Source organism: Mastigoproctus giganteus, chromosome 6 (genome assembly GCF_048544385.1).
Source record: "Mastigoproctus giganteus isolate SK-2022 chromosome 6, ASM4854438v1, whole genome shotgun sequence".
In the NCBI taxonomy this organism is placed as follows: domain Eukaryota; kingdom Metazoa; phylum Arthropoda; class Arachnida; order Uropygi; family Thelyphonidae; genus Mastigoproctus; species Mastigoproctus giganteus.
Genome location: NC_143580.1, coordinates 115379467 through 115392270, shown reverse-complemented (window position 1 = coordinate 115392270; position 12804 = coordinate 115379467). Strand labels below are relative to the sequence as shown.

At 33.4% G+C, this 12804-nt stretch overlaps 1 protein-coding gene across 1 annotated transcript in view; it reads left to right on the top strand.

The window, feature by feature from the left end:
- LOC150084521 (tubulin beta-2 chain-like) overlaps window positions 1-12804 on the top strand; it is a 139604-nt gene that overhangs the window by 107400 nt on the left and 19400 nt on the right. The window contains exon 5 of the mRNA XM_090376471.1: window positions 2369-2722. Within this exon, the coding sequence (XP_090232597.1) occupies window positions 2369-2722 (354 nt within the window). The remainder of the gene's footprint in view (window positions 1-2368; window positions 2723-12804) is intronic.

The window sequence follows — 12804 nt, the reverse complement described above, 5'->3', positions numbered from 1 at the left end:
ACAGAGAAGGGCAACAAGATTAGTGAATGGAACAAAGGGGTTCTCTTACGAAGAAAGGCTTAAGTTTTGCAAATTACAGTGTCTGGAGACTAGGCACCAGCGAGGTGATCTGATAGAGGTGTATAAAGCCTTGAATGGTTTGAGCATGCTCAATGCTGATGGGATTCTTCCTCTTGCTCAGAATAATCACCTGAGAGAGCATATTTTCAAATTGAGAAAAGACGGATGTAGGATAGATGTGAGGAAATTTGCCTTTAGCCAGCAGGTGGTTGTTTGGTGGAATAGACTTCCATCCCTTGTCGTGGAAGTTGATAGCCTAAATAAGTTTAAGGCCCAGCTGGACAGGTATTTCGAACGAACAGAGGGATGAAGTGGAAGTGGTTATTTTTTGTTTTTTTTGGCTGATGCTGCATAAGCTTGCTTTCTTGCATCAAATGCCTCTACTAATGCTAAAAGTCTTGAAGCTTGATGAATGTTGCAAATCCACACAACTCTGTATACCAATGATGAACACCAATCTAGTAGATGAGTGTCAATCTCGTGGCCATGTATGCATTAGAGCACGCACAGCTCTTATCTCTATTGAATTTTATAACATCCATATTCTGTTATAATCTGTATATGTTTGCTGAGGAAGGGGTCTATTTGCCCTGAAAGCTTCATTCTTTGTGATTAAAATTCTAATTACTGGATATATATACTGTATTATTTTCTTTAAATGCATTATATTATTGTCTCTAATAACACTGACTAATTGATCATCTGGAGTCATGCAGAGTACACATTTGTACATTCCAGATTACGAATTATGAAAAAATGATGAATTAATTTTTTAATAAATGTTTTGATTAAAATTGAAGATGATATCACAGAAATTAATGTAAACCCATGGATTATCTTTTGAACCCCCAGGGGTTCAAAAACCACCAAATGGGAACCAGTGGAGTAGATAATGCTTGCATCTATACCAAACAGTACCATCTTTACAGACCTAGATTCTGCTGGATTCCAGGATATATTCCAGTAAGTGTAAATGAGCAAGCAGATTAAGTAGCAAAAACACCAGTAGGTCCCATCAGTGGAAATTGTAAATACACAAACTACAATATGTTATCTAATCCAACTACACAACAGTGTAGTAGCAATAATATGAAGAATTGGCAATAAAACTTCTACAAATCAAACAGAAATTACAACCGATCAGTAGTAGTGAAAGATCAAATAAAGATTAAGAATTACACAAGCACATTACTTCCTCTTTCCTACTTAGGGTAGAAGACCCATCCCAATGTCATGATGGTCATAGAATATTAACAGAGTCACATTATACTGAACTGCCCAAAATTTACAAAAGAATGCCATGTAGCCTTAGAATATTATTCAAAACACTATATATAATCTCACTACAATTAATATTAGGCAGTAGACACAGTATAACTGATGTCTTAATTTTATAAAATTCAGAAACTGGAAGCAGTGAAAAACTCAGAAGCAACATTACATTTAATAAGGTATTGAAATCCATTAGTAAAAGGTTTAAGCATTGATATATTTCAAAACACACACACACACACACACACACACACACACACACACACACAGTTTTCAGAAGTAAATTTGAGTTCCAGGCATTACCATATTTTTAACTATTGGGTTAATAATTACTGCTTTCCCTGTTTAAAAGGTTACTCCCAAGCTACTGCTAAAATTAATAAATTATCAAAAAGTGTAAGAGAATAAAAGTCATAACATACTATAGCAAATACTGAAAATAAAATATTATTATGGTACCACCAGTGTAGGATTAAACATTATATTAAAGAAAACCCTAAGTTTGGTACACTATAGCTATTGCAGCTGATGTGCCAGTAAATATTTAAACAAAGAAGAGTTTCCTACACATCTTTTCATACTTATATTCTACTAGGCTAGTCCCAATTTCTGCATTATTTGTCTACTCTCTCCAGTTATACATACTGTGATTTCATGCTCAAATGTGTTAAAGACCTTCATTATTACTTTAACACACTCTTGTTCTGCTCTTTATTTCGCACCAAACTGAAACAAATTTATTCTAATTTTCCCAATTCAATGAATATAATCTTTTTGTGAATTGAGTGATAGTAAAGCTTACGTTAGTTTTCTGCACATTAATTTGAGGTAACATTATCATGAAATGGAAATGTATTAATATTTAATTAGTTATTCCAACGACCCAGTAAGGTATGCTTAATACCTATAAAATTAATATTAGCAATTATTGATTTCAATAATGTATTGGGAAAAACAGCATATTATTAAAATAATGCTAAAAGTATAATTTCTTTTCTTTTTCTGTGGTGTTAATGTGAGGGGTTTTTTTTTTTAGGTGTCCGATACAGTTGTGGAACCATATAATGCAACTTTGTCAGTACATCAGTTAGTAGAGAACACAGATGAAACCTTCTGCATTGATAATGAAGCCTTGTATGACATATGTTTCCGTACTTTAAAGCTGTCATCACCATCCTATGGGGATTTAAACCACCTTGTCTCTGCCACAATGTCAGGAGTAACAACATGCCTGAGGTTTCCAGGTCAGCTCAATGCAGATTTAAGAAAGTTAGCAGTTAATATGGTTCCATTTCCAAGACTTCACTTTTTCATGCCTGGTTTTGCTCCTCTCACAGCTAGAGGCAGCCAACAGTATAGAGCTTTAAGTGTACCTGAACTTACACAGCAGGTAAGGTTCAACTCTTCTTATCACCTTCCAAAAAATTTAGTTTTAAAGAGTGCTTTTCTTTCAATTTGAAATAAAATATTGAAAAAAAAAAAAAACAGAAAAAGAAGAATACATTTTTCCTTTATTTTTTTTCTGCAGACATTCTTGCCAGCTTTCCTGATTTTAGCTGCTTCTCCCAGGCTGTTTTATTTTATTATGGAGCTTGAAATTCATGCACTGTCTCTCTTCCCCCCCCCCCCCATTTGAGTTCTCACCAATTTCCATATTATCTATTCTTGACAGCTAGGAAGCACTGTTGCATCATAAGTGGTCACAAAATACAAAGTGCAAATATAATGTAATGAGACTGAATTTTGTGTGTGGTTTATGGAAGCGGAGGAGAGGAATAGGTGTAATCATGTAGTGGGAAGAGGAGGGGGGGTTCTGGTTGCAGTCAACCCAACAAATACAACCCTCTAATGTATATGGCTTACATAAATTATAAAAATGGTTTGTAATAAAGTAAAAGATTGAAATTATTCAACTAATTCAGTTGTTTAAAGACAGGTATATGAAAATATTTGGAAGCATAACTAATAAAAGATTAATCCCAAAATTTTCAATGTATACATAAAACAATTAAAGGAATGGAAAAAAAAAAATTAATGGTATTAACATCAAAGTAAAAATTTAATGCATCTATTTTGTACTGATAGTCAGATATTAATGGTGGAAACAAAATGACATGATAATGTTCTGCCCTAGGCTTAATTTTCCTTTCCACAACAGCATGTTTCTGGATAGCATAAATCAAACAGCATGATCTAGTTTGATTGTCATTCATCCCTTACTAGTAGTCAGGCTGCCCATCAAACCAAGAGACATATATATTTGGTTGCTGTGATTTAAAATGAAATTTATACTGTCACCAGAATTCAGAAAATAGTAATAAAAAGAAAATACCAGGAGTGTGGATATTGCACAGGAAATTTTGACCGACATCAACAGCATAAGGAAGATACCCACAGACACATCATGCAAAGGCTTTAGATTTCTTTGCAGTATTACATTTTATTTAGAATACAGGTGTCACTTTGGACTGTTAGTCAATTTCCTGTGTGATGCATATGAAACTATTTCTAAATTTACATCTAACACACTTGTCCTCCGTAAACTGCCCACAAGTATCTACAGTGGCTGACCAGATTGAAGTTGTTGGCAACAAGGTACGTTGGATGACAATATTGAAACAGTTTCCCAGCTGTGATTTTATAATTCTTTGTATAAAATACTTAAAATATCTTCTTCTTTATCTTTGCCTTCTTCCCAAGTTTATGTGGGGTCAGCAAAAAAAACATAATCCTATCACTCCTTCTGTTAACCCCACACACTCCATCTTTTAACTCCTTATCAATTACAATACCTACTCCATTTCTTCCTCTCTCATCCGCTCCCCTAAAGAACAACTTGTACCCTTCACCAAGCTCTTTTGCTTTATTTCCCTTCCACCTTGTCTCTTGTAGATATAGGATCTTCACTCTTCTTCTTTGCATCAGATCCACAATCTCTCTACTCTTTCCATTCATCGTCCCAATGTTCCTATTCTAACACTTTTCATCCTCTTCTTCTCTAGCTGAACTAACTTCTTTAACTGAACCCGTCCTTTGTTCGGTAGCCCTGGCCCTTTTCTCAGTTTCCGGGCGACATGACTTTAAAATACTATTAAGTATTTTAAATATACTAATAAAAATACTTAATAGTATATTTAACTAAAATGTGTTGAACATATCCTCTAAGATATGATCACCTTTCAAGAACATTGTACAATAATATGTATAATAAGATACCTACTTATTATATCAGTTTTTTACATTATATTTAAGATACCCATGTACTCTGTTTCTATATGCATCATTCTGTAGACTCCTGACACCTCGCCATGATAGGTATTATATGCTAAGCTCTCTACTTCCCTTTAGTGCATAATAAAGATTATTGATTCATTCATTTTCTGTCAGTTATGGAGTTGACAGTTTGACTGAAATTGGGAAACATGCCATTGTGGAAAGGAAAACTGATTTCCCACTTTCCAATTACTTGAACCTGTCTGGTGTGAAAATTTGATCATCCAGACAAAATCTGTGGTTTTTAAAGGAAGGAATATATGATAATTCCATTGAACAAATAACAGAATTTAAAGAATAAAAGAAATATTCTTGCAGAGTCAGCTGCTGACAGAATGTGGCTATAACTCCATCAGCCATCCTAATTATACAGAATTGAGTAGTTTTTTGACATGACAAAGTTAATTACATTGTGTATGCAGGTCTGATAAATGACCTAGTGCTGGTGTTACTAGGTCTCAAACTCTCGTGGTGAGAGGAAAAAAAAAAAACACCACTTGAGCCTGGTCCAACAGACCTTTCTGCAAAATGTTTATTTATTACTTGTTAGTTAATCCTTCAGTGTTTGTGGCCAAACTATCCTTAAATTTCCAGAAATGGAGTGCTTTCTCAGAAAAAAAAAATTAAGATAAGGAAGTATGGAATGCAAGTCATAACACAAATGTCAATCTTTTATGAAAATTAAAGATTTAATTATGGTTAATTAAAAATTGTTTGTCATAATTGAATCAACCATTTCCAAAACATCTAATCAAAGATTAATTCCATTAAGTTGAACCTGTCTGGTGTGAAAATTTGATCATCCAGACAAAATCTGTGGTTTTTAAAGGAAGGAATATATGATAATTCCATTGAACAAATAACAGAATTTAAAGAATAAAAGAAATATTCTTGCAGAGTCAGCTGCTGACAGAATGAAAAATAAATAAAAGAAAATATTGCGATCTCTGAAAATTTACACCAGACTGGATAAAAAAAAAAAGCTAGAGGGCACATCTGAAGATGGATGGAAAGGATAGAGGAGGATAAATGATTATATCCAAGTGAAATTAGTAAATTAAAGAGCAAGGCCCAGTAAGTTCTACATTATTAATCGATTTACAAACTAATGAGAGGAATTGCCTCAATATAGGCATGTAGAATGCTTCTTTCCTAACACTCTCCTTGAATAAAAATTTAAAATAACTAAATGAATTCTCTACACTCAAACAAAAAACATTAGCAAATCAAACGTACCGGGAATCTGTAATTAGTTCAAGACCTAAACCCAACACCAAAATACATTGGACCACCAACAAATATCAATGAGCAGTAGAAGTGTCTAATTAAAATGAATACAAATATTCAATTTTTATTTTAGAATATTTTTATATTAATTTTAATTAAATTCTTTTGCTTGTAGGTGGTCCAATGTATTTTGTTGTAGGGTTTAGAGCTCTTGAACCACAGATTCCGGGTACGTTTCATTGCTAATGTTTTCATTTAGTTTCATGTCAGTTTCATTTAGTTATTTTAAATTCTTTTATTCAAGGAGAGTGTTAGGAAAGAAGCATTCAGCATGCCAATATCAAGGTAATTCCTCTCATTAGTTGGTAAATCAAAGTGGAATGCAAATTCAGGGGATGGGCCAAAAATACAAGATTTTTGAGGGTAATACAATTAACTTACTGCCTTACTAATAATGCTAACAAGAAAAAAAAATTTCCCTCAATGATGTAAAGTTGAGCTGGAACTAAATAAGTCAGGACTGGATCATTGAGCTCATTTGTTCAATGAGGTGTACTTCATTGCTACTTTGTGGAGTGTAATTTCAATGGATCTCTTTTCAGTTATTTAATGGTACAGATAATGAGTAGGAAGACTTCTTTGGATGGGCTTCATTGTAGAAGTAACATTTGGATATTCTGGGGTTTTTTCTGATCCTTGAAAAACCTAAAATTTTTATAAGATAGAAATAGCAGGCTTTAGAGCTGGTTGGTTGGATCATCATGATTCATCCAGCAAAATGGCATGCTGTTCTTTCCTTTTTTCATTTCAGTGAGGTTCACATAGCATGCAGTATTCAGCTTCTGTTTTGATCTCCCAGATTGCATCTAAATTAGAGATAAACATGTTTATAACCATTTTTACAAAATGTGTCTTCATGATTTTGGTATAAATTTTCTTTCCTGTTGAATTCATGTAGCATGTTGGTGTCATTTCTCCTTATTGATTATTAGAAAAGCAAAGATAATAAATCACAACTGGGCTCAAATGCATCCATGTAGCAAATAGCATGCTACATATCATAATGAATGACTCATGTTACAAATCATCTAAGTTGTTCCTTTAGAGGCATGGTATAAGGTAATTTGAACTGAATTAAAACAATTTACCCTGCATATTCTAATGCATGTGAATTGATATATATAAGATATTAGTTGTAGTGGTAAGTTCTAATAGTGCAATAATAGACAAAAGTTAAGCCGGCTATAATGTATAATACGAAAGCTAGTAGTTATAGCTTCTCAAGCAACCCAGCGCCTTATGCAAGTGCCCAACGCAAACTGGAAAAAAATAATGCCAAATGAAGTAAGGAAAAACTTGCATATCAATAACATTAAAAGAAAAATTAAAATGTTAATTATAGGCAATTAGATACATTGAAAGGGACGTTTTCGAGGGCTAATCCTTTCAATGTATCAACCATAATTAACAAGCTATCCGTTTCTGTAGTCATCGTCCAGCATAACTGTGTCCAAATGAGTCAGGTAGTATAAGATAACCAGGTAGAATAAAATAACATTAAAGATGTATAACAACCATCCAAAGGAAGTAACCATACATTACAATAAGATATTTAAGTTGATATATCCCAATTTAGTAGTAAGCTGGCAAGATGACTGTTAGCCCGATGGATAGCCAAATTTTAAATTATAGAAAGAGATCCATCTATAGTTAGACTTATGTATGTAGTATATAATATATAATCACGGTAGAATCAGCAATTGCCAAGTAACAGTAGAAGCATAAGCTAACCAAGGCGAATGGAAAAGGCCAAAGCATAGATATAGTACCTCAATCCCCCTCGAATTACTCTAATAGTTCATGAGGTATGAAAAATAGGGATCTTACAGCAAAAGTTAAAAAGAATAAAAAAAAGTTAAATCATAAATTAACTTCGGATATAACCGGGAGCGTAAGTTCCCGTCCCTTATAGTAAGGGATCCTGGTTATGGCAAGCAAGGTAAAGTCCTTTAGTATAAGCTAAAAAATATATAAGAAAACTGCTTACCACCGTAAAGCAAAAGTACAAAAGACCAAATGAATCGGCACATGTTGAATATATGCTTACCAACCAAAGCCTCCCCCCCTAGGAAAAGTAATTAATATTATAAATCGCTATAATTCTAAGGTCTATAGAATTAAAATGAAATTCTTTACGTTTGTCATACAGCTTGGTGTGTACAGTATTATTAACTGTACTTGTGTCTAAGTCTAGGAAGGTAGCTAATTTGGAACTGTTTGTGTTAGTACATTCTAATATTAATTCTGGTGGATAGTACTTAATTGCTTCTGTGAGAAAATCTGGCTTGTTAATAACAATCAAATCATCTATATATCTGTATAGAATAATATTGTGCTTAAAGTTATTTTCAAAATGGTGAAGGTATAGATTCACCACTAAACAAGAGCTACATGCTCCCATGTGTTGCCTATATAAGTTACTGCCATTAAATATGTAGTTGTTGAAAATAGCATTAGCATTAGTAGAGGCATATGATGCAAGAAAGCAAGCTTATTCAGCATCAGCCAAAAAAAAAAAACCACTCCCATTTCACCCCTCCGTTCGTTCAAAATACCTGTCCAGTTGAGCTTTAAATTTGTTTAGGCTATCAACTTCAACAACAAGTGATGGAAGTCGGTTCCACCAACCAACCACCCGCTGGCCAAAGGCAAATTTCCGCACATCTATCCGACATCCGTCCTTCCTCAATTTGAATTTATGCCCTCTGAGGTGATTATTCTGAGCAAGATGAAGAATCCCATTGGCATTGAGTATATACAAAGGTTAATAAGGTCATCCCAGTAGTATTTCTGACATGGTAATATATTTTTATATTTATTGTAATAATCACTAAACACCGTTTTTAGGCTGTTATGAGAGATACTAGTAAACAAGTTATTGAAGTCATAAGTATTAATGTATTCTATCGTATTTATGTCTATGTTATTTATTTATGTGATTTAATACCGGGCTATTATTGAGAATAATATTGTAATTACCTATGTTTATCGAAAATTGTTTGCAGTAATTGAACAAGTTTGTGATGTGGAATCTTAGTGTAGCTATCCCTACACGAAGTTATAAATCTAAAACCAGTAGGAGTTTTATGAAATTTAGGTATACAGTATATGTATGGATACAAGGTGTTATTGTTAGTTAACTTTAACTTTTTATGCCAAGCCCGTATTTTCTTAGTAATGGAGTTGCGTTTGTCTGTTACTAATTTGTAAGTGGTACTATTATTTAGCTCATTTAATAATATAGTGTAAAATTTTTTACATATTATACTGTAATTATTAGAGGCTTTATCAATGGTAGTAAAAATAAACATATTTTGTATCTTTTTAAGCTTCTGTTTAATTTTGGCTAAATTGAAAACCTTAGTGGGTGGTAATTTATAATATATGGACCTTATCTGTTTCTCGATAGCCTGGTATGTAAGTGTAAGCCACATGTGGAACGCTTCTAAAGATATGTTGTGTTTGTAAGATAATTTTAGGCTGAACTGCATTAGATCTAAGTGTAGTTGCTTAATGATGGCTTTGGTATTAATATAGGTTTTTGGTCGAAATTTAAATCCAAATGAAAGAATTTTGTGCAGATCAGGGTAGTCGATGATACTGAAATCTCCGGTGATAATGTGTTTATGGTGCTTGTCCACATAGGCCTGATATTGCGGTAAATGGCAAAAGCATACCACTTCAATATCACTATTAACAAGGTTGCTAGCTGTTTTCTTGTAATTACAGACAGTAAGCCCAAACGGTTTATTATAGCTGAATCTGGTGAAAATCTGTGTATTTGTAATAGGCAATTCATGTTTGTATAAATTGATAATCTTATCTAAGCATATATGATCCAATAATGCTTTGCTGAATTTAATATTAATATACAGTGAACCTTCCCTTTAACGGACAGCCATGGGGAACAAAAATTTGTCCGTTAGAGAGAAGTGTCTGCTAACAAGAAGTCTAAGGGAGAAAAAAAAAAAAGAAAGAAAGAAAAATCGTTAAACATTTTTAATGTAAAATTAAATTAAAATATTGTACAGATTTTGAACAATATTTTTGTAAATAATATACAATTACATACACAAGAGATAAAGAAAAATCGTAAAACGTTTAATGTTAAATTAAATTATATACAGATTTTGCACAATATTTTTGTAAATAATATACATACAATTGTGCTATGCATATTATGACTTTATCTTAAGAAAAATACATACAGTAATCACTTTTCTTCTGCACTTTCTTCCGGCTGATAATTTTGTTTTCGACATTTGTTTGGAGTGAAGAAACTATCGAAAGTCCTTCAGTATCTTCTTCAGTGGCGAAAAACATTTTTAAACGATTGATTTGTATGAGCGGTTCTATTTTCATCGGTGGTTCATCGTTAACATGTTCTTCGACAGAATGACCTCCTTCCATTTCTTCATCCTCATGAGGAACTTCTTGAAAAATATCGATGATAATGTCTTTGATATCTAGAGCACCATCTTCTGTAGTGAGGTTCAAGTCTATATCTTTGTAGCCAGGGTCACTTGTAGCTGAAGTATCGTACATTATCAATAGATGAAGTTCTTGTTCTTCTTGGTGCTCCACATTGCTGTTCACAACTTCAATTTTTGCGTTTGAGAAGCCAGACTTTACAAAACAGTTCATGACAGTTTGTTTTCTAATTGCGTTTACTGAAGAGGAAATCCATTGAATCGCATCTAGAATGCTGAGTTTCTTTGCAAGGTCACTCGCACATGTTACATCGTTCATGTTTACAATGAGATGTCTTAAAACACGTTTTCTGTAGTGAAGTTTAAAATTTATTATCCCTTGATCCAAGGGCTGACACTCTGCAGATGTGTTTGGTGGCAGAAAAACAATTTGAATGTTGGACAATTCAATGTGATGCAGCATTATCCATGAAAAGAATAATTTTTCTGTTTTGACGAATCACGTTTTGGTTAAAGTGACTTATCCATTCGCTCATATCTCGTGTCATCCACGCTTTTTATTAGACTTCCAGTCAACATTCAAAAGATTTAACTTTATGCCCTTGAAACAACGAGGATTTTGGGTTTTCCTATAACAAGAGGTTGTTCAAAGTCTCCCAGCATATTTGTACACAATAGTACAGTCAAGCGTTCCTTAGAAATTTTTCCACCCTGGCACTTTTCGTTTTTTAGACTCAGTTTTTTCAGGAAGAGCTTTAAAAAAACAACCCTGTTTCGTCACAGTTGTAAATATCCTTAGCTTCAAAATCACGACATAAATCTTCCAATTTAACGGTCCACTCTGTTACAACCCCAGTATCAACAGATCCACCTTCAGCACTTATGGTTTTGCAAGAAATTTTATGCCGAGTTTTGAACTTGTCTAGCCATCCCACAGAAGCTTTGAACTCATTTACTCCCATAGATTTCACAACCTCCAACCAAAGCCTTTCCCCAATAATAGGCCCATTAATGGGAATTTTTTTAGCACGTGCGCGACAAAACCACTCATACGTAATATTGTCAATTTGAAGTCCAACAGTTTTCGGGAATGATTTTTGAACCTGATCATTTAAGTGTTGCCAAAATTGTTTGAGCAGTTCATTTTTTTCCTTTAGGATGTCGCTTACCTGTGTCTTCCTGATTTTGAATTTTGCAGTGAGATTGTGAACACTATTTTTTTGCCGATCATACACATTAATGAGTTCGACTTTATCTTTTAAAGTTAAATGTTTACGAGAAGACATTGTGCACTTCACACGACACTGAACAAAACTGAAACTCAAAAGACGAAAGGCCGACCAAATTCACCCCCTCTGCACACACCGAATTCATTAGAAGTTTTACACGTCCCTTAAAATTCTTGAAAAAGGGTTTAGAACCGCGACGTAAACCTTGATACAATTCAGAGAATCGGAAATAGAAAATAAACACACGATCGAGGCAATACGTGGAAGAAACGTTTCTAGAAAAAGGGCCGTGAGCTTGCCCACTGTCCGTTATTGGGAGATCAACTTAAGTGCTAATCTAAACTAAACAGTGCAGATTGCCTGTCCGCGTCCGTTACAAAGAATGTTCACTAGACAGAAGCTGAAAACACGTTAAAACCAATAGAGGAGAGTTGGGGAATTTGAAAATGTCCGTTGTAGAGAGATGTCTGTTAAAGAGAGGTGTCCGTTAGGAGAAGTTTCACTGTATTCATATATAACCCTAGTTTTTTTTATTCAACATAAATTTAAATATATCCTTAAGTAGGTGGTTAATGTGTATATTATTATGTTTATAGGTAAAGTTGATTATGGTAAGAGCTCTGAGTTTACTATGTTTCAACCCAAATATAAAATTGTGAATATGTTTGACCTGTATAATATGTTTATCCCAATTTATTAGCATGTCAGCAAAATCGTCTGTTATCTTACGTGTGCGGGTTTTTTGTTATTATAAGTTTTTATTACTCTGTTAGTTTTAGGTCTTTTTACTATTTGAAACAGGCTATATATGCAAGTATCATTTATATTATTGTTGGTGCAGCAATGTCTCTTAAATTTATTATTAAGACCGTATGGATAGTTTTATATTTTAATATATTGATATTTTCAATTTCTAACCTAGTACTGTGGTTTCTTTCAATAGCTGATATAGTAATAGTGGTATTATTAAAGCGGTATTACTTGAAAGTGCTGTAATTCAATGTCTTTAATATTTACAAAATTTTTAATGTGTTAGATGATCTATGCACATTTATTCTAATATGCAGCTCCCCTCCTGTTTGCCCAATATATTTTGCTTCCCATAAGTTGCAATTAATGAGGTACCTTTTTCCGTTCACCTTGGTTAGCTTATTCTTCTACTGTTACTTGGCAATTGCTGATTCTACCGTGATTATATATTATATACTACATACATATAAGTCTAACTATAGATGGATCTCTTTCTATAATTT